The following is a 27,170-nucleotide window of genomic DNA, read 5'->3' on the forward strand; positions in this document are numbered from 1 at the left end:
AAAAGTAAAGTTGCAGCGAAAAGGAATGTAAAGGTTCAACATTTGCAGAGAGGAACGTTGCTGACATTTATTATGGTGAATTGGTTTGGCATCGACCAAACAATCGGACCGAAACAGCTTGAAAAGGCGAGTCTTTTTCGGCTTCCAAGTGGTGCGTTTGGTTTATTGCGTGAAAACAAGTGGACAAACGACAGAATTTTGAATAACAGATGTTTGATTTTGAGTGCTTATAACTCTGCTGATCGTGAACTGTTCAAGAAGCGATCTGTTGCCTTTAAGTTACCTTAAATATTTTGCCCTTGATGGTAAGGTGTTTGCACGTCAGGGTAGGTATTTTTCCATTTTCCATTTGAAAATGTCCCACACTAACAAGCCCCTGAATCACGACACCTCGTTTTGTGCTGGCCCCTACCTCTTAGTCATTATTCACAACATGCAGGGATTTGCAGTCTGGATATTACTAAAAAGGCTGATAATGAGCCATTTCTTTGTGAGCTCCCTGTGACAGCAAAGAGCATAAATACACATCAAAGGCATGTAAGGGCTGCATGAAGTTTGAATTCCCCAAATCTTTCAAGATGATGCACTAACGATGCTGGACGACCATAGCAGAAACTGTCAAAATAAGCGAGTTACCTTTCAGCCTGTGTGACTTTATGTTCACTCCTCTTGGACTGTTTGCAAAAGTCAGCCTGAACAGGAACCCGACCAGAACTAAAAGCAATGACGTGTCAATTTTTTCAAAATGACCCAAAAGCAGAAGCTCAAGTGCTTGAAAATACACCGACTTGACCTGTGTTGACAAAGATGTGTTTTCCAACTTCACGGTGCTTCTGTTAATTTGACTGAGTACTTCACAACAACGTTCACACAGTTTTCAAGGAGAGGATGAATACAACTCTCAGCGTCAAGGTCCACTTTATCGACCTATACCTCTTCAAAATATTCTCAGTTGCAACATATTAAGTTAAATAGTACGTTGCGGTTTCAAGGGTAAGGCTGGAGGCTGGACTTATATATTTTTCTTATTAATGTCATGAAAACATTACATCAACAGTGATCCTATTCACATACTAAACCCTGCAGTGGTTTATTCTTCTGCTAGAGAACTCCACTGTTTAAAAAAATGGATATCAATGACATCGTTTCACTGGGTGACGCATTTTTTTTCATCACTTGGAAAACAAGGAATTTGTTTGCATATGAACTTAGTTATATGCCTATGCTAACCACTGTCTAAAAAACACAGAGGCTTCCGGGCACAAACACCTATTTTGATGTGGCACAAGGGACAGTAACAAGGTTTTACAATTCTGGAATCCACAATTATCACTTCTTACAAAATTAAGTACCGTGTAAAGTCATTTCTCACTTCAGTCCAGAGGAAAAAGTTTCACACCAGTTAAAAAAGCCGACTAGCTATTGAACAGAGAGAAGTGAGAATGATATCTGAGTGGGAAAAAAAAAATTAAACAAAAGGATAAATTGGACCAGACTTTTATTAACCTCTTTTCGTCAGCGGTGCAGGATTTGATGAAGTGAATCACATACAAGAACTTTTAACTGGCTATGAAACAGTCTCAGTTTAACAGTTACCTCATTAGTTTCAGATGCCTCTATATGACCTGCCCTGGCAAACAAGACTGTATCATTTAAATGTCTGTCACCAGGTCAGAGTTTGACTTAACTGTGTTGGATAAGACATAAGACTGAAATTTATTTTTAATGTCGGAGAGTTTAGGCAGAACCGAGGGGTCTGACAGTGTGAGGAAAGAAGCTGCTCTGTAGTCTGGTGTTATACGCCATGTAAAGTTTACTTTAGTTGTATTACAGTTATTATCTTACATGACCACAAATACGTACAAAAAATGTTGATGCTGAAAGTGGCAATTTTGTCAACCAAGGCTGACAGGATCAACACAAAAATGCATTTCCTCAAAGCTGCATTAAAGACTGACTCGAAGGTTTTTGTTCCATTTCAGATGTAGAGTTAATTTTCTGAATGGAAGTGAAAGCAGTACCATTGTGCTTTAACGACAATCTTCTTGGTTGTATATTCATTTTTCAACCCAATCACCAACTTGAATGTCGGCTAAGGACATTTCTGCAAAACAACAGATAAAACTGAATGTTCCTTTATGTTGCAACTTTGTTTAGGCTAAATTCTCTGTCCCTCTCGTGTCATAACACTGTGTTTCTGCTTTGGTTAAGAAAAAAAAAAAAAACTGTTTAAATACCTGTTTTGATCGCCTCAGACGGTCCGACTTCCCATGAAAAATAACCTGTTTTGACGCCACAAAAACATCTGTAAATATCCCCAGGTGTCCTTAAAAACATCCAGTGGCGTGACTAGAATTGTAATCAGCCTTGTTGTTTTATAATAACACCAACCACCGTCCCCTCCACCTCCTGATACACAGTAATGTGAACGTGACATGCTACTTTTTGTACAAATGTCGACCTTGGACATCTCTGTGGTTTGCAGAAACGTTAACTGCTTAAATGATATCCTGGCGACTGGGCCGGCATTCTTACAGCTATCAAACACTAGCTTTCATTGGTAATGGAGCTTTCTAAATTGTTAAATACTATTAGTTTGATTATATGTAAATCCCTGCCAGAGACTTGCTACTGAGTACTCATCCAACTAATTGTGAGTATCTGCATAAGAGTAGATTTTCATCTCTGACGTCTTACCTTCAACAGTTGGAGGATATTGCAGGTTTGTAGAGGGAGAGGATGCTGCTCCAAACCACAAATCCTTCTTGGGGTCTGAGTGTCTTTGAAGGAAATATTGAGTTCCTTCATCCCGGATGAAAACAAGGTGTCCTCCACGCCGCTCACACCAAGCCTGAGCACCGGAGAAACTACGCCGGAGACCCACAAACTCATAGCAGGAGGCTCCAAAGGCCTTCTGGTGTTCTGGACAGGAAACAGTCACCTCCGTCTTATCTTCCGCACAACAAAGAGAGCTGAGAGTCATCAGGATCAGCAGGAGCATGTGTGTCTGGAACATCCTTCTGTTTTCGCTTCAAACTATCTTTTCAACTTCTTGGAGCTATTAGTGCAGAGGAGAAGGTAATACTCTTTTACTCGTTCACCTGATCTTCCCGTACACGCACCCTGCTGACATCCTGCTTTTAAATGGATCTGACACGAGTCTCGCTCACACACCTTGTTCTGGGTTAGTGGAACATTGTTTACCTAACAGAGAGACTCTCTCAAAAACCACTGAATGCATTTCCTTTGTTCATAGTCAGAGCTGCAACAAAGGAAACCTGGGAGACCGAAATCGGCCAGATGGCAAGGTAGCCTGAGGTTAGGGTTTACCAATAATTTACACCATTTAATGAAAAGGAATTAGTAGTTTCATTTTTTTAAAATCTAATGACTTGTTGAATTTTTGAGGTGAATATTCTAAAATTGATGAACCCACAAAGAATTAAAACCCAACTATCCTCCTCAGCTATACACAACTAAAGAGTAATTACAAAGACACGATTGAGGGAGGAATGATAAATATCTAATGATTTTATTGCTAACTCATTAAATAATAATTCCTGAATCATTACTTACTCTTTTTGTTAACCTTCAAGTAAAGTGAAACATAATACTGAGCAGTTACCGAATAGACTCACTAATTCGTGATAATAAGGCGGCTGTAGCTCAGGAGGTAGAGCAGGTTGTCTTGTAATCGGAAGGTTGCTGGTTTGAATCCTGGCTGCATGTGAAAGTTTCCTTGAGTAAGATACTGAACCCCTAATTGCTCCTGATGTTTAGTTGGCACCTTGCATGGCAGTCTCCGTCATCAGTGTATGAATGTGTGTGTGAAGGTGTGAACCTGATTGAGCGGTAAAGTAGCCTGGAAAAGGACTATGGAAATGCCAAAGCGAAACATCATTCACACACATTAAAGAAGACCTTTGTGTTACTTTGTGGTCACTTTTTCAACAGAATGCTGTGACAGCGTTGTGCTAATGGTTTGATAAGGTTTAGGCACAACAGCCACTTGGTTAGGGTTGAGAAAAGATCACTGCTCTGTTGGAAGATGTCCTGATGTCTCCTTGAAAATATCCGGTGGTTCCAGGCTTAGAGATTTTGAAACAGGCACTTGGTCAGTGGCCTTGAAACGAATGCTACTGCTTAACAGCTTCTCCATCGTTTCCAAGCTGTCCCTGAAAAAGCAGTTGTAATAACAAAACTTAATTTACGCCCGTGCAGTAGGACAGTCCAAAAATCTCCCAAGGAACTTCATATCCAGTGACACCTTTTTTTTTATTTTTCTGTACCATTCAGAGAAATAAAACATGTTTCTGTTGCAGGATCCAGTTTATTCATGTTGATAATTTATCACACATGTGAGTTTAATTCAAAATTACACACAAAACCTGAAAGAATCAAATAATTTTCAAACACAAAGCAAAGTAAAATTCATCATGTCTCTTCATCACTGATGTCCAGTGTGGTAGAGGCTGAATCATGTCACACACACACACACACACACACACACACACACACACACACACACACACACACACACACACACACACACACACACACACACACACGCCACTCAGTATCAATTTGCACCCTCAGTACTGCACAAAGTACTTCTGCCAAACAAGGACATCTGCTCCCTGTAATGTGGTGGAGAGTGTTTTTCCTTGTGGGACGTGTCTGACAAGAAAAAGACAAACAAGTTATTACAAAACCACCCTGTGTAAAAACTGGCTTAGATCAATCTGTGCCCAAAAAACTACACCAGTTTGAATGCATCATTGATTGCACGGTGAGTCGGAAACACACCAAAATGGTAACAAATGCTGTGCCACTGGAATCCCCTGCCTTTTGAATTGCTGCTGTCGCTTGTTGATCCGAGGGATCATAACAAGAAACGTTATTACAGTTTAAGCAGTTTAAGCAGTTGCAAGACGTACTGATGAATTGCTTTTTGACTGGAGCCTGCTATTCCCTGAATGTATGTTCATGTTCTGATGTTAATCGGTTGTAATGAGCAAAAAATCACTCTATATTTATGTGTTCAACCTGTGGGTCTCATATGCCTTTCTTTCATTTTTTCGGTTTCATGTCCAGGCAGACTGCTTGACATCACTGGTCTCTATCTCGTCTGAATCTTTCTATGTTTGAACTCGGACAAAATAGAAGTGTTGACCATGTCTCCGTATCTGTATTCATAATATCTGCCTCACCGTCCTTAATGGATTTTCATTATTCTTATATATGCATGACTGAAGCCCTGTATCAACAACATATTCACATCTGGCTGGGCGGGAGTGAATAGCAGCGGGCACAGGCAACACAAGCCTGTCTTCTTTGTAAAAGGCTTTTTATCCTCTTAGGTCAACAAAAACGGGTGGATTTTTGTTATCAAAATATGCTTGTCTGTCACGGGAATCGTCTCTACAGAGAGAATGGCAATGCGATGCCCTGGTGTCTGTATTATATTTTGGATCGCTTAAGGTCCTGTCTTTTTAAGGGCCTTGACCAAAAAGGTGGATCACTGAATTATGGAACAACTGCTTTGAACTGGTCTAAGTTACCCTCTTAAAGGAGTTCTGGGTTATACTTACCAAATTCAACCTGAACCCTCAGTAAACATGCTCTTGATTCATCTAATTTCCAGTGTTTTGGCCTGCCTGATTTTTAGAATTCTTCACATCCTGATACTAGTTCATATGTTTTTTTGCCTTCTCTTGCTGTTGCTGTGTCACCGGTGGCCTGAGAATGGGCTAGCAAGATCGTTGCAGCCATAGGCACGGTTCGAACTTTAAGGTTGGGGTTCACAATATTGGGTATACAGTAACAAAAGTTTTCTGAGTACGAATTGCTTTTGGTACAAAAGTTTTGGCTTTGAATACCAGTTTTGATTCTACAAACACGGCTGGAAATTGTCCCAAGGTCTCTTTACAAATAAGAGACAACAAGCTGAACTCACGTATATAACTCCAGTATGGGGTGTTGAACCCCTCTCGTAGTGAATAAACAAAGGGGAAAAAAAAAGGACAGCACTCACATCAAACTATTTATTCTTGCCACCTCGTCTCCGGGTCTCAAGGTCTCATTAAAATCGTTCTGCAGCCTTCTTTCTCAATATCGTTTGTATTTTCTCCATGCGCTGCAAGCAAATCTGGGATAAAAACATACGATGATGAGCACAGACACAGGCTGCAGGCAGGAGAGAAACCCCTCCCGACAGACCATCATATCACATTTGAGGAAATATGATACATTTCCAAATTCAGCGAACATTAGAGGCTTCATCACGTGCCTCAGTCTACACCATTGCCATCAATGTCAGCTACAAATATTAGAGACTGACCTCTGGTGGAGAGGAGAAGTAAAGTGCATGGATCCCTACACACACACACACACACACACACACACACACACACACACACACACTGTCACTGACAGCAGGAGGAAGAGGCAGCTGTTTGAAGTGAAGTTCCCCTCCCTGTCACTGAAAAAACAATGGTACAGTTGCTTGCTTTGGCTTACGAATACACTTAAGAAATATGTTGCAAAGTAATCAAAAGTAATGTAACTTTTAATGGTGTGTAGTTCAAGAGAAGTCAATTAAATGCATTAAGTAAAAAGCAGTCATGTCCCATGTACCCAGCTGATTAAAACCATGCAGCATCTGAGGATGAGAGATTAAATAATGAATGATGACAATTGAACTGGACTTTGATACTGAAGGATCGATGTGAAAGAATGTTAAGCAGAGAGAGTTATGCTGATAAACTGGCTGGCAGACTGGTTGTATCAGTAAATCACAATGTTTGCATGCATTTGCCTCATGAGGTTTCCATGGAGCGGTGTTTTTCCACCCGACAGCACAGTCGACAGCCAGGCACTTTATTCTGAATGAAATGGGATTATAATTATAGATTATAGAATAATTATACTTGTGCGTTCATTTGGTTCTTTTGGAAGGACTGACCAACACTCTGAGGGTAAGTTTTAAAATGTTTTGTTATTGCTGTGGACATTGGAAATATCTTGGTACTTGAATGAGTAGAGTGAATAATGAACTGTGTCCTTGTGTGACAGAAACCTGTGTAAAATAATTACTGACTCAAGTAAAAGTATCCAAGTACAGACTCTGAAAGAATAAAAGTAAAAATATACCTCAGAAGGACATTTCTAACATTTCAGCTCAAACTTCTGTCACCCCACAATCAAGAAGTGTCAGTATTTGATGAGTCGGGAATGACACAAATGAACTTTTCTGAAATTCTGAGCAAAGATTCACAGAAGAAAAAAATCTGAATCGTCTGAAAGTCTGAGCTTTTCAGATCTTGTCAATCTTCTGTATATTTCAAATGTAAGAGCAGCAGAAATCTTTGTTTATCATACACATTCCTGCACTCACGTCTCACCACTGAGCATACAGCTTTGTAAGGAAAAATTGAATTCAATGTAAAATCATCTGTTTTTCTTTTGTTTGTTTTTCTTTTTTGTGCCAATGACCAACTTAACTACACCAGACTGGTTAGAATAATGAGAAAACTGACGCCCTTCCTGCGATGGACTCTGTTTGTGCTAGTGGCCATCAGCTTCATCTGGTGTCTGACTCTGTCATTTTTGATCCTGGTCTGTATCTTCATTCACCCATCGACAACACAACACAACACAACACAACAGTGTGCCGAACAAATGACTTAATCCTGAGCTGTAACTCACTAATTCAATGAACTAACCATGACCAGTGTTGGGCACGTTACTTTAAAAAAGGTAATTAGTTCCCCCTTTTGAGCTCGGCATTCATTTTAGCTACTCGGCATCCATGTATTTAGAAAATGTCTTTCTGCATGGCTGACCGGCACCTGTTCTCCCCGATATTTTTGCCAGTGAGTGCTCTGAAGGAGTCTGAGTCAGCCGTTGATAACAGGAGCATGTTCTCAACAACATACCTGCCTATCACTGCATTAACTTCAGTCTGTGTCAAGTTTTTGTGAAGCTGGAGCAGAAAAATCCAGCTGTAGCTGCTTGAACAGCTGCGTGTCCTTCTTTGTTAGCGGAGCTCACGTTAGCCACACCTGGCCTGCTGCCATCATCAACAGTGTCAACAACGGTGTTTTTGACCAGTGTTAGTTTTGTAGAAGCGTGTGCTGCTGAGAGATGCTTCATTAGATAAGGGTTGCTTACAACGGACGTAGACAAAAGAGATTAAAGTAGTGTCTGTACTTCCACTTTGAAAATGTCAACTTCCCCTCCGGACTCACCATTGCTGCAGCTCACCTCTGCTGGTTGGTGTGTGTGAGGCTGCCGTGTGCGCGTGTGGTTTATTTGTAAACTGAACACTACCTCCGATTAGCTTACGAGCTCTCACTCTACCTTAGAGAGCCAATCATCATCACTTATGCGGTTGTCCCGCCCCTCCCTCCTTCCTCGCCAAGCTAAAAAAGAATAATTAAATAAAACAGCTTTGCAGCTCTGGTGGCTGAGAGCCGAGTCGGATGACAACAGCTTCAATGATCAGCTTCAGTTTGTAACGCGCCACATTTAATAGTCGGTAACGGTAACGGCGTCGTAATGATGGAACCAGTAATTAGTTAGATTACCTGTTACTGAAAAAAGTAACGCCGTTATTAACGCCGTTTATTGTAACGCCGTTATTCCCAACACTGACCATGACTCATCTCTTGTAAAACCCATGCGTGTTACATTTAGTTCACTCCTACTGCTAAAATGCCTTTTGATACCAGCACTTTGTTGTGTAACTTTGTGTTTTGCCTGTATAAACTGATATTTAGGGCAGTGCTGACAAGGATGGCATCGGTTTGACCCATGAGAGCAGAATGCAAAGAAAAGCGTGGGGGGAAAGCAGCAGGGCTGAAGGTGAGAAGAGAGCACAGAGATAACAAGAGGAGTGATAAAATGGATGAGGGAGCAGCTGGAGGATTCAGAGGAAATAAACAGTAGATACCTCTCCCTGGGTTCTTGTCCCTGGGCCAAAAGAGTGGTTCATCTATTTTATCTGCAAGTAACTTTCTCCAAAGTGGTCTTAACATATAATATCACACCATAGTTTATTTGCTGTTTACTTTCTGTATTACTGTCCACGTGATGTGTGAACATATTTTTTTCATAAAAGCATAAAAACTTTGCACAGAAGTGGAGCCAGGACAGAAACGCCACATGGCGGCACATTTTATGCTACGCCATAGTCAAATTGTATATTTTGCATTGTATCTGCTAACCAAACACGATAGCACAGAAAAGGTGATGCCTGTGTTTACATATCGTGTTACATTGTAGTGTTACCTCATAAAACGTACTGAACTGTCAGTTGAATAAGGTGTGCATTCAGTGAGGTTGATGGAAGAAAAGTACAGATATGATCAAAAATCGGATAAAATAATACAATTATCATAAAAATACTGAATATCTGAGCTGACAATTGGTTGACATTATTTTTGATTACCTTTAATATCAGATACTGTAAGACTTTTACTCAAGCACTGATTATTTATATGGGCGACTTTCACTTTTACCAAAGTCTTATTTTAACACAGTATCATTACTTTTGCTTTAAGTATGACTTTTGGTTACTTTATAGATCACTTTGCTTGTATATCACCTTCGATATCATTTTCATGATCATAGAGAAGTATAAGTTTTTGTTTTGTTTTGTTTGTTGCCTTCATTCTTTATATATATATATATATATATATATATATATATATATATATATATATATATATATATATATATATATATATAAAAAGCTAGAAAAATACTGTAAGGTATAAATATGAACAAAGTAATTTTCAAGTAGATCTCTGTAAGATCTTGTCTCCTTATGATACAGTACAACAGAAAGAATCGTCCGATTCAGTTGCAGTAGCTCGTCCCAAAAAAGGACATTGAATTGGGAGCATGAGAAGGGATAGTGGAGTTGAAATGCTGGGTGAGATTTAGGTAACAGTGGGATAAATATTTGAGTTTGAAGGTTGATGGTGTTAACATCATTCTGCCTTTTGTCACAAATGTTTTTTCTCCATCGTGTCAGAACGAGCTTTTGCATCCTTAATTTCTGTTTTCTGGGAGATATCTTGTCAATCGGCGCCTCAACCTCTGCTCCGTTTCCCCCTTCTTCCTCCCCGACCTTCCTTTAAATACCTCCCCTCTCTCTGCCAGACATAATGAAGAGAATTGTCAAGTTCGTCGATGATCTCCTGAACATTGTGGGACCCCCTGGCGACCGTGAGCAAACTCTTCTCGTCTGTAAATCCACACTTGTGTCTCAGCCCTCAGTTCATAATTTTTTTAAAAATTTTTTTATCTTAAATAGCATTTCAGTGAAGTAGCTTGACTTCTAAGAGGAATTTCTGTGTAGTTTTTGCAGACTGAATACTGTATGAGTTGTAAATGTTTAATGTGTCTTATTGCCTCAACAGCTATTTTCAGATGGAAGCCTCTTGAAATTATGTTCAGAGCAGAGAACTAATTTGTCAAATTAACACTTGCCACTCTCTCCCTCTCAGTCTCTCCCCCACCTCCTTTGAAGGACTATGTAGAAGAGTTCAGAGTGCTCCAGATCAAAATGGAGGCAGAGAAAGACAAAGGAAAACTGAGGGAGGAGATGGTTGAAGAGCTGCGATCTGATAAAGTGCGACTGCAGCAGCAAGTGGCTCACCTGGAGGAACTCCTGAGGCTGCAGACGATGAAGGAACTTATGAGGGACGGTAAGGAAATCAAAATATATAGAGAGAGACGTATGACTACTGAGGAAGAACTTTAATGTATGATTTGAAATTTCTTTTAAGGGATAAGTGCTTTCTTTGATTGTTCAGTGTTTTTGAATCATGAGGATTGGATAGAAGCTAGTCATGAGAGCGGTGAAGGTTGTCTTCCTTGACATGCCTTAAATGCTAATCAAGACTTCTAATAAAACGTTTATGCCAAGTGCTAAAGTAAACAGACATCAATTTGCAGGACAGTTTTATCTTCTTCCGTTCCACCGTTCTTTGTTAAGAAAAGTTTTTTGTGTTTTTCAGAGGGTCAAAACGAAGAGGATAAAAATTGTCCACTGCCTCTCATGGATGGATACCCAAATTGTGTGGAGAAATTAAAGGTAAGATATTTTTTGAATCGTTGTGATAGCAGCCTGTCATGGAACTTGGAATTTTTAATAATACATTTATAAAAAAATACATATGTATGTATTCAGGCTAGTAGAATTTGTTAATAAAAAGTGTTGTGTGGACTCTATTGTATTTTTCGTGTTGTCTTGCTACTGTATGTTAAACTGGCTCAAGTTTGGAAAGGCTGTATTGAGTGAGACAGGACAGAAAGTTACAGCAAGTCACGGTAATCTAGACGAGATGTTACGAAAGAGTATATGGTGTCCAGAATCTTACGGTCAATTGGATCCGGTCAACTTTAGGGGGTAAGAAGTGACACAAGTGGGGGTAGGTGATTTACAGAAGATGAGCTATTCCAGATGGAGGAGACAGATCAACTCCCCTTTCGTTTACTGGATAGATAGATAGATGGTCCTTCAATCCTCCAAAGTGACCAATTAGAAGAAGTAGGAAGGTGCGGGCGAATGGACTCTAAAAAGGCCTGCACAAGCAGAGAAAGTTAGGTGGTTGTAATATGTAGAATTACAAGATCGAAGGCACAAAAGGATTTCTGGTAGAGCAGAGGGCAAAGCATTGAGCATAACTTTGCCAGAATTTGAGAACACCCAGTGCGGCCACACTGGTTCAGACGCAGGCTTGAGATCTGTTTCATTAAAGATTGCTCCATCATTTCACCCAGCCTTGCCTCCGCTGAATTGTTCTATCTTCAAACTATACACCGACACCTTTGATAAAGACAGCCCAGAAACTACAAGCACAATTGAAAAAAAGAAAAAGAGAGCCTTTAAAAAGAAAAACCAGAGGTAGCCTGCCTGATCTCCTCCAGCTGCATGATGTGAAGTCGTGGTGCTCTGACTCCAAAGCGCGTTGAAATAGGTTAAATGGTTTAACTGTGGGCTGTAGCCCTTCGCGTTTTGTTAAAGTTAATTGTTACAATGTGAAGGAAAACATTGCTGACATGTAAGAGAGTGAAAAAAACAGGAAGAGTTCAAAGTAAAGTGTTAACATCTCTTCAATAGCTTATCTTAAGTTTTGTGTTCCACTGGACCACTGAGTCGATCATGATGTGGTTTGTTGCCTCTCCAGTGGATGAAGAAGTTGTGGACGTCTGACCCTTGCTACGGCCGTTATGGGGTGAATGGGTCCCTGTGCTCCTTCCTGATCTACCTCAGTGAGGTACCAAAGCGGTGTCAAACTCTCATATATTCATCTATTCCATAAAGGCACAAAGATTAAGATGTGTGGTGTTTTTGTGTTTGTGCTGGTGTGACTGCCTCCTCCTTTTGTCTCCTTTTGTGAAGACGGAGAGCTGGTGCCCTCTGCTTCCAGGCCGAGCGATCCCCCCAGGTGTAACAGATACCTCAGCGGTAAAGACAAAGTTCAAAGCATGCAATTTGTTTGAATGTGCGTTATGTACTGGTGTGTTTCTTGTGCGTTTGTGTGTTTGGAGTGGAAAAGATTTTTTGGGTGTATGTAAGCATTTGCCTTTGTGATACTCATCTTGATCAAAACTTTTTTACACTGCAAAGTTTCTCGTCTCTGATTAACCAAAACACAAAAGTGTTTTCACCCAGTTTCACACGTGACAAAAAAGTTTTTGCAACGAGAAAGGACTTTTTTTTGTAAGGCTAATTCTTCTTAGTGTCTGTTGTCACTCAGTTTCACAAACGAAAAAGAAAAAACTAAAAGTCTCTTAAAAATGTTTGGTTGTTTTACTTGATTTCACACAAGAAAAAATAAAATAAAAGAACACACTATTTTTTTACCCATCAGTTCTCACGTCATAAACATAGAGCACAAAAACGATTCATATCTGACTTAGAAAACAAATCAGCAGCAAAAAATAAATGATTTAACTTGAATTTAATCAGTGCTAAATTGGAAGTTACCATATTGTTAAGGGATTAAAAGTCCAAAACAACTTTACAAATGTAGAATAAGTTCTGTTTTCCTGATTTTTCCAGGTGGGGTCTGACACTGCAGTAGTCCGGAACAATCTTACTGGTCTGTATTCATCCCTGGAAAACAGAGAGCAGTTCAAATGGGTTCACCAAAGAATCCGCAGTATGGAACAGATTTGGGTCGACGCCGGACGCTCTCTTTCAGCCAAATACAATCTCACAGAGCGTAAAGCCAAACACGTAATGTATTCCTTCTTATTGTTTAAATTGGAATAACTGAAAAATTCACCGAACCTGGCCTTCTTTCGTTTTTTCTCTCTACATGTGTCAAGATTTCTTCTCACACAGCACATAGTTGTGAATGGGATCGCTCCTCGTGTTTTGGTTTAAATATAAGTGGACTTCCATTTCTATAACGCTTCTTCAGTCTACTGACCGCTCAATGCGCTTTACAACACGTGTCACATTCACCCATTTACACACACAGTCATACATTTATTGCATGCACACTGCAAACATGCAAGGCGCCAACTGCTCATCAAAAGCAATTTGGGGTTCAGTATCTTGCTCAAGGACACTTTGACATGCAGCTCAACACGCTACAAAGATGCAGAGTGACATCTGATGATGTTTGCCACTGCATGAATAATAAGTTACAGCCAGCCGGTTTGATTTGTATAAAACCAAAGACGTATAATCCAGCAAGAGACTGGTGCTGGTGGCATAGGGTAGAGTTTACTGGATAAGAAGTATAACAATGCATTGCTTTAAAATTGTGCAGCACTTCCTCAGATGAGAAAGAAAGACATACCGGTCCTGCCAGATACTTGTGTAAGATCTTGATCTAACTCAGTACAGGCGCAAATTCATTTATTTCTGATAGTGTTAATGTGGGGAAAATCAATATCTTAATGAAACAAGGAAGTGACACTGAAGGAGGCATTCATGTGATTCTGGTGAAGACTGGCCTGGGCACAAAAGTTAGATGCCATTAAAAAAGTACAAGGCTCATGGCTTTAACACTGCAAGACACTAATAATAGAAAGGGCCACAACTATTCTCTAACCTGCACTGACATGTTCATTTGAAAACAAATCGGCTGGGATGACACATGCAGCCACCTGCAGCTCATCCTGTCCGACTAGTCTGATGAAGGAAGCATCTCATTCATAATGATGTGCTCGTAAAAGTTTTTAAGGTGTAGGTCAAGCATGCGTGAAAAAGGTTTTCATTTCATAACTTTGTCCTTATTTGCTCTTTCTGTCAAGAAGCAGCCCTGATACAGAGAGCAGAGGAGAGGCTGCAGCGTGATAATAAATTACACCAAAATGTCAGAAAGTGGAGAAAAAAAGGTTTTTTAAATCGACTTGACTCATTCGTCTGTGTGAGTCACTTAAAAAGAAGTATTTATTCACAAATCTAACAGCACTGCTTGACCTGCCATAGACCAGACCGGCACTTACAGGCACTTCGCAAAAAATCTCACTTAACTGAGAGTTCATTTTGATCGCATTCAGTTTGTCCACGAGATGCATCGAAGGGACTTTCAAAGCAATAACAGAATCACAAGCCCTCCGAGGCGGCAAATCGGCGGACCAAAACAGACCCCCAATTTGCCGCCCTCTGTCTAAAACCGCGGACCTAGCCGCCAAAAGGACGGGCAAATTGGCGGCTTGCTGTCCTATCTAGAAACGGCTACACATAGAGCTGATATTCCAGGCTGCTTCCACTGCCAACGTGTAAAATACAGCAGCTTGGTCAGTGGCCTTATGTTTCAAATTTTGATGATGTTCAGTTAACTTATTGCATCTCAGAACAATGTCAAGCAAAATCAATTCTGAAGGAATTTTGTCTCTGTGATTGTGAGATTCTCTAGTTTTGCATGGGGCAGCTTCATATCCCCTAAATCCCTATCCTGTAATCAAGTGACTGAAACACATCAACAGGCCAGTAACAAAATCCAAACCAAGAATCAACCACTACTGATATCATGAAACCACATCACAGCCAAGGTCATTTCTGAGAACTGAAGAAGTGTTACGACTCGCTCCATGTTAAAGTTTCCTCCCCGTCTTATTTTGTGTATTTACCTCTCCTCTTGTTTCAGTTCCCCTCTCCCTGTTCATGTGGTTTCGTCCTCTTCCCTGATTGACTTCCCCCACCCTGATTACTTTCACCTGGTTCCCTTCGTGTGTATTTATAGTCCCTGTGTTTCCCCTGTCTGTTGCCAGCTTGTATTTTTTCTCTGTGTATAGCGTCCAAGCCTTATTACCTGGTTTTGACTACTGCCTGTGATTTTCCTCGACCTCGTCCCTGCCTGACCCCTGTCTGATTTGTTTGCCTCCGCTGCTTGACCATCCGTGTACCGAACCTGCTTCCAGTAAAGACTGTTACCTTGCCTAACTCTTTGTCAAGTCGTGCTTTCAAGTCCACACCTTTGTTGTAACCCCAGGCGTGATAAGAAGCTTCTTCTGTGTTTCTTTACAGTGGAAGGGTACTTAATGTTGTCTTTATAGAAAATAAGTCATCTTGAGTCGTAACATGTAACTGCTTTATCTTAACCAAATAGGAAATAGGAAAATAGGATCCACACAATGGCCATGCTACATGGAAAAACTGAATAACATTTGCTTGTATCCTTATTTTTCGCCATATTAATGGAGCATCTTGACTTCTAAGAGTAAAGAAAGATATATTCTCCCCCAGATCCTGGTGCATCCTGGGGCTCTGACAGATGAATCTGGGTTTAAAATAGCAAATTCTGCCTTCAGTGGTGGACCCCTCGGAGAGCTCGTCCAGTGGAGTGACCTCATCGCCACACTTTACATTCTGGGTCATGATCTTCACCTTTCTGCCTCCATACCCGACCTCAAGGTGTGAGTATGCACACAATAAGGGCCTCTCTGTTGCAGACTGCTTTCTGTCAGGGTGACCAGTATTATAGATCATATTCACATGGCGACCATTTTCCTCTGACGCTCACAGTCAGAAGCTGGAATTCTGGGCTTATGTTATGTTGCTGTTTTCCCAGATAGAAAATTATATGAACATAGGAAAACACAGGATTTTGTGAATACTTGGAGATGGATAGTGAATAACTGGAGGGTTTAGGCCATATATTAAGGTAAAACAACCTATTCGGTAACCATTAGCTAACGTTAACGTTTGATTTCTAGAAGTGCATTTCACCTCCACTTCACTCAAACCTATCAAACATTTTTTTGACACTTTAGAAATAACTCACTCATTTCCAAATGCATCATGTCCCACTATAGAACATTTATGTTTGCTAGGAAGTGGTTGAATGCTGTTTTCTAACTGCTGCTAAGTTAATCAAATATGTTGTTTTACCTTGAAATACGGCCCCATGTCTCTCAGGATCTTCACTATTGATTCACTTTTTTAGTCGCTTATAAAAACACCATATTTTAAAGGTACAACAACATATTTGATAAGCCATTAGCTAATGTTAGCATCAACCACTTCCTAGCTTACATTGCCATTTGACTACTTTCAGTGTTTCACTTCAAACCCATAAGAAATATGTCTAAGATGTGCATTGATATTTAAGAATTGATCTTCACCTTTTCTTTTTCGTATTGTGTAAGATTATCAAGCAGTATGTTAGCGAGGAAGTGGTTGAATGCTTCCCACCCTGGGCATGGCATCAGAGGAAAATGGTGGCCATGTGAATGTTTTGAACAGATGAGGGATTTTGAAGTTTTCTCAATATCCATTCTTATGTTAATCTCCCTCTCTCTCCAGTTCTCTAGGGATCATGAGAACAGGCTGCCCACCTCGTCCTGTAGTGACACCAAACCTGATTTACACAGACATTGTCGGCCTTCGACAGATACAGGCCGCACTACGGACATCCTGGGTTAAATACAAGTGAGTAGACTAGTCCTGACATAACATTAAAGATGTAATTATTTATATATATATATATATATATATATATATATATATATATATATATATATATATATATATATATATATATATATAATGTAAAATGTCCAAATTAAAATGTTCGAAGACGATGACAAATTTGTTAAACATTAATGTTATTTCTTTCAAGGTACTGACTTGTTTTATTTGGTCGCCAGTGTATCATCAGTTGAGTCATAGAGTTAGAAAGGAAGACTAAACATAAAACCTGAACTTGTCTGTGAAGATGAGCTGAAGATTGCAATTACTCATCCTTTAACAGTGCCAGGGTTGCGCTCGGAGGATGAATTGAGGAGTTTCCCTGTGTGTTCCTGTCAGAGATATGGACTCGGGTAATTGTAGCTTGGACTTTTGTCGACTCAAATCCCTGTTTTGATGACTTGCAACTTGGCTTGGCAGAAATTAAATGACTTAGAGTCAACTTGGTCTTGGATGTTAGATGTTAAAGACTCAGGGCATTTATTGTCTTAACGAAGGCCTTGAAATAACTTGACACAACCTGTGACTTGACTTGCCCAAGATAATGGTCAGTGACTTGGGACTTGGACCCAATGACTTGAAATTTAACGAAAAATTAGAAAAACATATTTTCGACTGGGAAATTTCATTTGAATGCCCTCTCAAGTCAAAACAACAACTCAGAAAGTAAGAAAATGTTGGTACAAAAGTAACACTTCATATAACTAACACTAAACCATGGTGGCAAAAGTAAACATATGGTTGATGTTAGGGAACTTTTGCTAAAGCCATGTATTGTTTCATCTTCTGTGGTTTCCTTTACTCTCCTGTGCCATTCAAATACTGGAAACAGTTGTCAACGTGTTGTTTAAACACTGAGAGATAAAATGCAAATCAACTTATTTTTGTCGACCATTTTACTCCCACATATAAATTGGACGCTGAAACATTCAGCATTCCTATAAGAGTCTGATGACTCATGGAATGATGACTTACCAAAAGTGTACTTCAAAGAATTAAATGTCATTCTGGCCCTGTTTTATGAAGTGAACTGCACTGCATGAGCCCCTGTTTTTAGAAAGAAAATGGATGAGTGATTTGCTTAACCTTGGGAGCCTCACATGGCCATTTATTAGTAGTTTAAACATACCAAAAGAGGGCAGTTTTCCTAAGTTATGTCTGAATCTGATACTCATGATGGGACAGAATGGTGAAATACATGCTGATTATACCATAGCATATTATACCATACATGGACGGGAACTACATGGATTCACACCTCCATGTGCCAACTTGAAGTCACCCTTATCTCAGTGTGAATCTATTTTTGTGAGTATGAAGTTTTTACCCATGAAAAGGTGACATCCAAGCCTACTGATGAGTATCAGCCTAAACCTGCTATTCCTGTAAACGTTTTGCTGACTACAGTTGAAGCAGGCAGATAGTTGTTACGCTGCCGACATATTTTCTGTGTGCTGAGGCATGGCACTCTAATTCATTTCTACTTACTTTATGTAACTGTTTTATTGTTTGGGCTAGTTAGTTCCATTTAAGGGAAAAAAATTAATGCTTCAGTATGGAATGATAATTTAGACAATCGTGCACTTTCAATTAAGTGGCAACAGTTTTGGGGAAGGCCATTTTCCATTTTAACATTTAAGTGCAGCTGTGTACAAAGCTGAAAAGCTGACCTCACAAAACAGAAGTGAAATAGAGTGAAAGTTTCATCAAGCTTATTCAACAGGATTCATGTAGATGGACATTTTCAATTACTGTATTTTCTGTCTGCACCATTTTTTTTTGATTGAATGAAACAACATTCATGAAACACGCTTTAGTTACAAGAATGTGAGCCAGCAAGGTCCAGGAACTGTCATACGATCCAGTGTGTGCATATAACCTGTGGTTAGGGTTGGGCTCCATAATGTTGGCAGGCACTGAGACGAGGCATTGGAGATCGTACATAAAGTCACAGCCTTTGGACTGTCGCAGAGTGGAGTTTTAATAAACTGTTGTACCATCTGAGCAGTGGTGGTTCTAGACCAGTTTTAATAGGGGTCCAGGTCAGGGCCGGCTTTTTTGTTAGGGGGCACGTACAACCCGGAAAAAAAGATAAATTCCTCATTCAGACAAAACAGTGTTTACAATTTCAGCAATTTTGATTGGGTAGGAAACTGCTGAGATACTTTATTTCTGCCTTTCCCTTCAAAACAAAATCATTGCAAGAAATCTGTCATTGTATTAATGATGCAGACTCCCTGTCGGGGGGGCCACAGGAGGGTCCAGACTCAAAGTTACGGCGGCACTGGCCCCTGTTGGCCCCCCCTAGAACCGCCCCTGCATCTGAGGGAGAACTCACAGCAAATTAGCTTGAATACTAGTTCTGGCAGCCACCGCCATCAGTGCATGAATGTATGTATGAATTAAAATGTCTGAAATGCCCTAAAATGTAAATGTTCTCTGTGTTCGCATCTTTGCGAACAAAGTGACTGCTATGATGTGTATTAATGTGTTCAAGAGTGTGTTCACCTGTGTGTCATTCAGGTGTATGATTCGCGTGTTGGACTCTTTTGGCACTGAGCCGGACTTCAACCACCCAGCCTGGGCCCAACAGCACAACCTGACAAGTTATTTTGGCGGCCTGAACCTGACCCCAATGCAGTTCAACACCATGTTTCGTATGTTTTCTGTTCCTTGTTCAGCACCTCATTTTCAACATATTGTTAATTGACCAGAAATCAAGACTTCTGTCGATGTATCTCTTACTGTGAGCAGCTCATACACCAGACAACACATTCCTGGGATTCGTGGTGCAGCACCAGCTGAGCTCTGAGGAACGTCGGCAGCTCGAGTCTACCAAAAGACAAAACCAGGCACTTGTGTATGGGAAGCGTGCCACGTTTTGGAAGGTAACAATACTCAGAGATTTGAATAGCCTGCACTTATTTCTTGTATAAAATATTCATTTTCAAAGGATTCAGGGAGGATACAGTTTGTAGATGGAGGTTGCTGTGGAGAGAAAATTATATTTTTGTATTCACTTTTTATTACTTGTTGGGAACAGTTTTGATTGCTTTTGCATGTCTTTGAAAAACTTCTGTCACCTCATATTACCTTTCACGTACTTACTAGTTTGTGGTTGTTGTCGTCTGTGGGTGTTTAGTAGTCTGCTGGTTCCCCCCCCTTGTCAGCCAGACATACCCATAAAAAACACACTTGGCAAGGTAGAGGTATAATTTGTGCCATGTACGCTGATTGATTTTCCAGCAGGCCAACCTTTGTTTCCTCTGCTGTTATGCCGCAGGATAAAGAGGCTTATCTGGACGTCATCCACAGGTACTTAGAGATCCACGGGACAGTTGATAACACCGCTCCAATTCCAGCCTATGTGAAAAACCATGGCATTGTCAAAGGCAGCGAGGTACAGGTCCTGCTGAGACAGAGCAAGGTGAGTGTGTGAGCGATCGCCCATTTCACATCAGGTGGGTTCACTTAGCCTCTGTGTTTTGTTTATTTTGGCATTACTCTGTCTGTTTAAAGCCATCTGCTGTATGTGTGAAAATACTACAACTACTGCAAATAATGAAACCAGTGTTTGTGGAAAACATTACTCTTTGCCACAAACTGGGCTTTTATGTTTGATGAAAGCCACAAAATAAATATAAAACCAAAAATTTAAAAAAACTCTTGGGACCAACCCTTGACTGGAAAATGTCCTGTTTTTTGTTTTTTTGTCCACGGCTCTTCTTGACAAAAGGCAGGAGGTCAAATTTAAGTTGATTTAAGATTTATAGATCACAGCTGTGTATGTTTTTATACATGAGGCCCCCTCATCATGCATCTCAGACTGTGTGAATGTGACAAGCATTTTAAAGTGCTATGAGGGTCTGTGTGTAGACTGGAAAAGCGCTACAGAATTGCAAGTTAATTTACAATAAATTGCAAACAGTGACACGATAAATGACACTATAAGTCACAGGCTATATTAAAAGAGCTACCAGATATTTTAATGAGCCACTGACAGGTTCAAGGCAAGCTTATTTGCTGCAATGGTAAATATATTTTAAATGAGTTCTGTGTCTTGTTTTAGCTGACTTTAATTCCTGTTTCATGTGTATGTTTTTGCATGAAATTATTCAAGGTAACTAGCTGCGGTAGTGTGGCGATCATTCCTTAAATTCAAAATAATGTTAATTCTAGAAAGAAAATGGGAAAAATTTTGAAGTATGAAGGTGATAAATTGATGTTAATAGGTTTCTGGGCTGTTAAAAAATTGCCTGGGGGAACCACTAATACACTGCTCAGCAATATCAAATGATCTGATTGGGATCTAAACACTATGTAAGCAGCATCACGTTAATTTTACCATTATTCAGCATGTTGCGTCGGTGTTTGGAAATACTGGATCTGGTGTTGAGTCGAATGTAGTTCAACTACAACAAGAATGCATGTTTTTCTTTTAGTTTTTGGTCCACACAACATTAGTTTGTAATGACAACCCTTCCTGCCTGTGGGAGCTGAATTTATCATTTATTTTCCTGGTGTTTGCTGGCACCATGTGGAGGCAGTAAAGAAGTGCAGCTGGTTCGCATGTCAGTACACTGTATGTGTCAAGGAACCTAAATAATGGAGGAAGGGTCATTATGTCACTGAATCTTGCTTTGGCGCCAGGCTGTGGTGCCAGCTGTATTGAGGTCTTTGGGAGAATAGCACTTAAACCTACATTGTATGATCTCTGATGAAGAAATGACTCCAGAAAATGAAATATAACACCTGAGAGAGAAGGTAACCACGGATGATTGACAGGGCTAAGAATATCGTGACCAAACGGGGCACGTTGGATCGATTAGATTGAGAAATTAAATGTGTCAGGAAATTTTGCGCTGATATTTATCTGTGGTTTGTTGTAGGTTTTTGTGGGACTGTCTTTCCCTTATGAGGGCCCTGCTGCACTGGAGGCCATAGCCAATGGCTGTGCTTTCCTGAACCCCAGGTTAGACCCTCCGCACAGTCGACTGAACACAAAGTTCTTCGAGGAAAAGCCCACCATCAGAGAGGTCAGGTCCATTACATTTTTTTCTTGTTTATGTGTACAATAATGTGTATCTTTTTGATGCATAGAACCTCACACACTTAAATGTTGACCTAGTTTAGCTTATTTTCTTTTCGAAATAAAACTGTGCTGCAGGTGTCATCACAGAATCCTTACGCCGAGGCGATAGGAGAGCCCTACGTATGGACGGTAGATATACAAAACTCCACAGATGTGGAGAGGGCTCTCTCCGCTATCCTCAATCAGACTGTAAGTACCTTATAAATATGGCTCCAAATCTTAACAAAGAGCAGAACAGAAATACAGAGACAAATTTGTTTGATGAATCAGTTCTTGAATGTACATTTCAGATTGAACCCTACCTTCCGTATGAGTTCACCTGTGAAGGGATGCTCCAGAGGGTCAACACCCTGATTGAAAATCAGGTAAGAGGAGTGTTGATCGAAGGGCTGGGAAAAGGATCAGATTTGTTATTAGGGGATAAAACGTCTTTTGTCGTTTATCTTCTCATATTGTTCTCATTTTGGCCTCAGGACTTTTGCACCAACACAAAGATTTGGCCCCCGCTGAGCGCGCTCCAGGTTGTGAAGGCAGAAGTTAACACTTCCTGTAAACAGGCCTGCCGGGAGAAGGGGCTCATCTGTGAACCTGCGTTCTTCCCACATCTGAACAGCGCCGACAATCTCACCAAGTCAGTTCACACATGCTGCTTTGCATACACATGAACTATGGAGTATGAAACTTTTGGCTCCCCCTTGTGGCAGTTATGTTTCTCTACCATGAGCCCAACATAGATGCTGTAACATCATCCAGAAGCATAATATATAAACAAAACACATGTAAACCAATAAACCAGCCTCTTCAGGGTAAAATCTAACTGAGTTGTGCTCCTACAAGCCCCAGTGGAATAAAATGTCAAAACTTAAGGTGTGTAGAGGCTTAGGGTTTCTGGTGGCTCAAGAATAAACACAGTTTCCTCACTAGAATGATGTGGGCAGCTAAGAAAATACAATAGGGCCTACACAGACCAGAGTTTCTGGCTAAGGGGATGAGGTTCTCAGTGCATTAGGGGCAGATTCAGAATGCTCCTGTTTACACCTAGGGCAGACGCAGAAATTTCCTTGCAGTTTGGCCTCGCATTATACGAAAACCCTGTTTTTATCACAGAAAACGATTATTTCTAAAAACTCCAGCCAAAGTGGAGATTTTTGATAACGCCGATTATGTGTTGCCGTGTCAACTGGGAGAGACGGGGTTTTAGGTTCTCAAACGTCACATTTTCGCGGCAGAAAATGCTTAACGTCATGTGAGCGCCCTATGTTTACAGTTTGTTTGAAAGGAACAGGAAGTCGGTCTTGTTATTCGTTGTTGTCGATTCTGAGGATTCTATTTGGCTTGCATGGCTTTATCCTTCTCCCTACACTGCCGCCCATAGATTTGGCATAGTTATCATGGCGCCAGACGGCGTATTTATGCAGTTTGATGTAAATGACATCTTTTTTTGAAAACGATGTTGTGTGCACAATGTTATTATTGAAAACGGAGGGGGGGAAATATTTGTTTCTCTAAATACCTGGCTATGTGTAAAGGTCACCTGAGTGTGAGGGCCCCCTAAGCCTTGACAAAAAGGTCGTCGTCACACCACGATTGGCTGGGAGGGGAATGCCCAAAGCTGCTTCCACTCCTCAATCAGGGGTCAGTCTCCCCAACCTGCGCTCAGGTGATCTGAATCCCCTGCAATTAGTCCAGTAAAATCAGCCCCAAAACAAAGAAAGATGGCAATTCTTAAACAATTTCTCACTTTGAAGGTTTTAAAAGGTTGGCACTTTTTGATGCCAGTCCCCACATTTGAAATCAGTTCAAGTTCAAAGTTAATATTACATATATCTATCTCTTGCACCCAACACAGGCAGCCTCCTCATTTCCATTAACACTGAACCAATTTCATCAATTTCATCCTGACCGTGTCTCAGTTTAAAAAGGGAGGGAGAGCAGCTACTAGAAGAAAAACTGTAGTTGGTAAAACAAAGAGTCTGGTGCTTTTCCCCCACAGCTGAGCCTTCCAGATACATTCTCTGAAGCTTTGGTCAGTGTTTTGGTTTCCCTGCTGGAAACAACAGCATAAACAGGTCTATGCTGTTTTTTTCCAGAAGGATTGACATATTTTAACCAATCAAAATCACTTGTACCTACTGTGTAAACATGATAATATGAATGAGGGAGCTTGCTGAAGACGATACCTCACCTTTCTGCCTTTCAGTGCAGCCTTACAGGTTAAACAGTTTCTGTGCTCTCCCAGCCACCTCTGATTGTAGTTGAAGTACATGCTTTCTGTTTCAAACCACAGCTGCTGATGATTTCTCTCGTTTTTCTGTCTTTTTTAAAAAAAAATTCCAGTTACAGTGTAGGTTGTCAAACATCAGAGCTGTCCGACAGTCGGCTGGTGTTTCCAGCCTACAACAGTAGTGAACACTGTGTGTTCCAGTCTGATCCCCTGCTCTTCAGCTGCGTCAGATCAGAGGAGTCTTTGATTCGCATCTGCCCCTGCAGAGACTACATAAAGGACCAGATAGCCTTATGCAAGGCTTGTGTATAACATCCAGGCAACATTTCATTTCTCTTGTGAACCTGAAAAGAAGAAAGCAAGAAAATGGATTCCCATCTTCCAGCCGTCTCCTTGAGGTGTGTTTCATAAACTTTGGCTTGCCAGAGCAACGAGAGTGCAAGCCGACTATGATGATGATGAAAAAGTGTGAAATTGAGTAAGGGCAGGTGAGAGAACATCCTGAAGAGAGAAAAGTTTTTATTATATTAATGTGTCAGTATTTATTTGTCTTTTCAAAATAATGCTCTGTTGGTACGCTGAAGTCACAGAGTTACCCACACAGTGCTCTGTAGATTAATGCCATAGATTTATGAGTGGTGGAAGTAAACCATTTGCGTCTTCCACAATGTAGCTGACTGATGCTTGTTCCTGGTGCCTGATGCCAGCGGCATGAAGAGTAGTCACCAGGAACACAATACCAGAGAGGTTAAAGGAATAGGCAATGTGCGTGATGATGAGAAGACTGATGCCATTCTCATAGAAACAGGAAACAAGCCAAAGATTAGGAGGAAGGGTGCCTTACGCATTTTAAGCCATGTGCAAAAAACATTTTATTTATATTAATTCTATTTTATTTATGTATTTATTTGTTCTGTTTTTTTCTTGTTTTTCTTTTTCTATTTATTTGTTTGTTCTTTTGCATTTATTTTTCAAACCCCTTATATTTTATTATTTTTGACACTGGAAATTAGGCTTATAAACATCAGTCATTTATCATCATTAACAAAAGAAATAAATAAACAAATGTCCTTCAGATGGATCCTTTTTACTTTTATACTTTGAGTACATCTCAGAGCCTGTACTTTATTACTTTTACTTGAGTAAAGATGTTGAATTATCGTTTACCAGAGTCTTTTTTAATATAGTATCTTTACGTGTACATGAGAACAGAATGTGTGCACTTCTGATTGTATCCCTTATATACGCAGCAGCTCATAGTTCAGGTCAACAGAAATTATACAACTTGAAAAATCTGACACCTTATTAATTATTTGGGATAAACTGATTATAATGTAGGATGTATGGGATTGGTGCTCATATGTATTAGTCATTGCTTGTTCACATAGTACTGACTCCTACATGACACACACAGTCTGCCTTCGAGGTTAAAAAATAAAGAAGAAAAGACCACGTCTTACCGTTACTGATGAATAAGCAGGATAAAACTTTATTAATCAATAAAACTTTGCTCTTTGACAAAGAGCTACCTCATAATTCTTTTACATAAATAAACGTATTTTTACATCATCTGTAATACCACTGATGTCATTACTGTACAAACAGACAAATAATAGCTCTGTTACATAGTCAGAGTTTTTGGAAATTCAGTTACATCTTTACATGTATGTGTTGTTTTGTATGTGCATGTGTGTGTGTGTGTGTGTGCGTGTGTGGCTGCAATGCATGTGTAACCACTAAAGCTATAAGGGTTTTTACAAGCCCATGCAAAGCCTATAGCAACTGAGAAGTGGTAAGTATTGCTATTACAATTTTGGGAAATGAAGAAAAACGAATGGTGTTATGCCTCTTCTAACAAGTCAGTTCATCAATACAGGTACGACTGAGTGAAACACCCCCGTCAGAAGAGGAGTGGACGGATGTTTTCGATGGTTTGGCACAGTTCGTCAAGCTGCAGAATTGGACGTGTTTCTGAGCCTTTTCAATGAAAACAGATTTGAATACTATGCGACCTGTTTAAATGAATAGGGGTTCAGTGTTTGCGCAAACAAAGTGGGGTTACAAGTTGAACACAAGTTCAGAGTTTGTTTCTTCACGAACCTCGAGAAGTGAGACCGAGAAACATTTCATGGGGCGGTGGAAAAATCATATTACAGGTAAATTATCAGAGAATTACAGGATATTTTTAACATGCTTTTTTTGGTAGCCAGCTGTTGCACTCACGCAGAGATTGTCAGGTGAGAGCAACGGCTTCAAAGATCCCTCATTACCGAGGAGTGTAAAGGGGGCGACGGGCGAGAATCGCAACACCCGGCCTACATTTTCTGTAGCATGAGTGTTCACGAGAGAAGTGGCATGAAAAACAACACAAAGTGCAAAGAAGAGAGGTAGAAAGGATTCAAAATGACCTCCGGTTCATCCAAACACAATATAGTTAACCACATGAGCAATAGAGCTATTAAAGCGTACCATTACTGAGAGTGATGATGAGTTTGTTCTGTGCCTATCAGCATGTAAACACTGTGCTTTGCTAATAAAAGTCATTGTGAAGATTGTCTTCTATGCATCAGAGATAGGGGGGAAAAACATTACAAATCAGTGTGCTGTTGGTGAGTCGAAGAGGTGCGAGCTGTTTCACGCCTTCAGTTTACAGCTAAATCCTTATTCTTCACACAGTAGGACGAAAGATAACACCAGTCGTTTTGCACCTTGGCCAGTATGCCGACTCAGAGTTAATTACAGTGCAGAGTGGATGGAGGCCCTCTCAGAATCACTGTCCAAGGCTTTGTATCTGTCTTTAGCCTGGGATAAATTTAGACTCTCTCCCATGGATCCAGTGCGCTGAATACTAATTAAAATTTGTGTTGTTTGGCCACCGACCACAAGGGGGCACCCAATCACTCTGGATC

At 40.3% G+C, this 27,170-nt stretch overlaps 2 protein-coding genes across 2 annotated transcripts in view; one reads left to right on the forward strand and one right to left on the reverse strand.

Moving 5' to 3' along the window:
• LOC115588715 (polycystic kidney disease protein 1-like 2) overlaps nucleotides 1–3,016 on the reverse strand; it is a 41,674-nt gene extending 38,658 nt beyond the window's left edge. The window contains exon 1 of the mRNA XM_030429489.1: nucleotides 2,698–3,016. Coding sequence (XP_030285349.1) covers nucleotides 2,698–3,016 — 319 coding nt within the window. The remainder of the gene's footprint in view (nucleotides 1–2,697) is intronic.
• A 3,914-nt stretch (nucleotides 3,017–6,930) lies between these two features.
• Nucleotides 6,931–25,299, forward strand: LOC115587624 (alpha-1,6-mannosylglycoprotein 6-beta-N-acetylglucosaminyltransferase A-like). The gene is made up of 19 exons (XM_030427546.1): nucleotides 6,931–6,977; nucleotides 7,512–7,617; nucleotides 8,781–8,865; nucleotides 10,168–10,233; nucleotides 10,515–10,715; nucleotides 11,028–11,104; nucleotides 12,201–12,290; nucleotides 12,416–12,481; nucleotides 13,079–13,255; nucleotides 15,722–15,891; nucleotides 16,781–16,906; nucleotides 19,469–19,602; nucleotides 19,700–19,833; nucleotides 20,229–20,372; nucleotides 21,835–21,981; nucleotides 22,113–22,226; nucleotides 22,328–22,402; nucleotides 22,511–22,668; nucleotides 24,375–25,299. The coding sequence occupies exons 2-19, from the start codon at nucleotides 7,525–7,527 to the stop codon at nucleotides 24,571–24,573; spliced, it is 2,256 nt and encodes a 751-aa protein (XP_030283406.1). The 5' UTR covers nucleotides 6,931–6,977; nucleotides 7,512–7,524; the 3' UTR covers nucleotides 24,574–25,299.
• Nucleotides 25,300–27,170: the final 1,871 nt, after the last annotated feature.

The sequence above is a fragment of the Sparus aurata genome, chromosome 9, assembly GCF_900880675.1.
Source record: "Sparus aurata chromosome 9, fSpaAur1.1, whole genome shotgun sequence".
Taxonomy (NCBI): domain Eukaryota; kingdom Metazoa; phylum Chordata; class Actinopteri; order Spariformes; family Sparidae; genus Sparus; species Sparus aurata.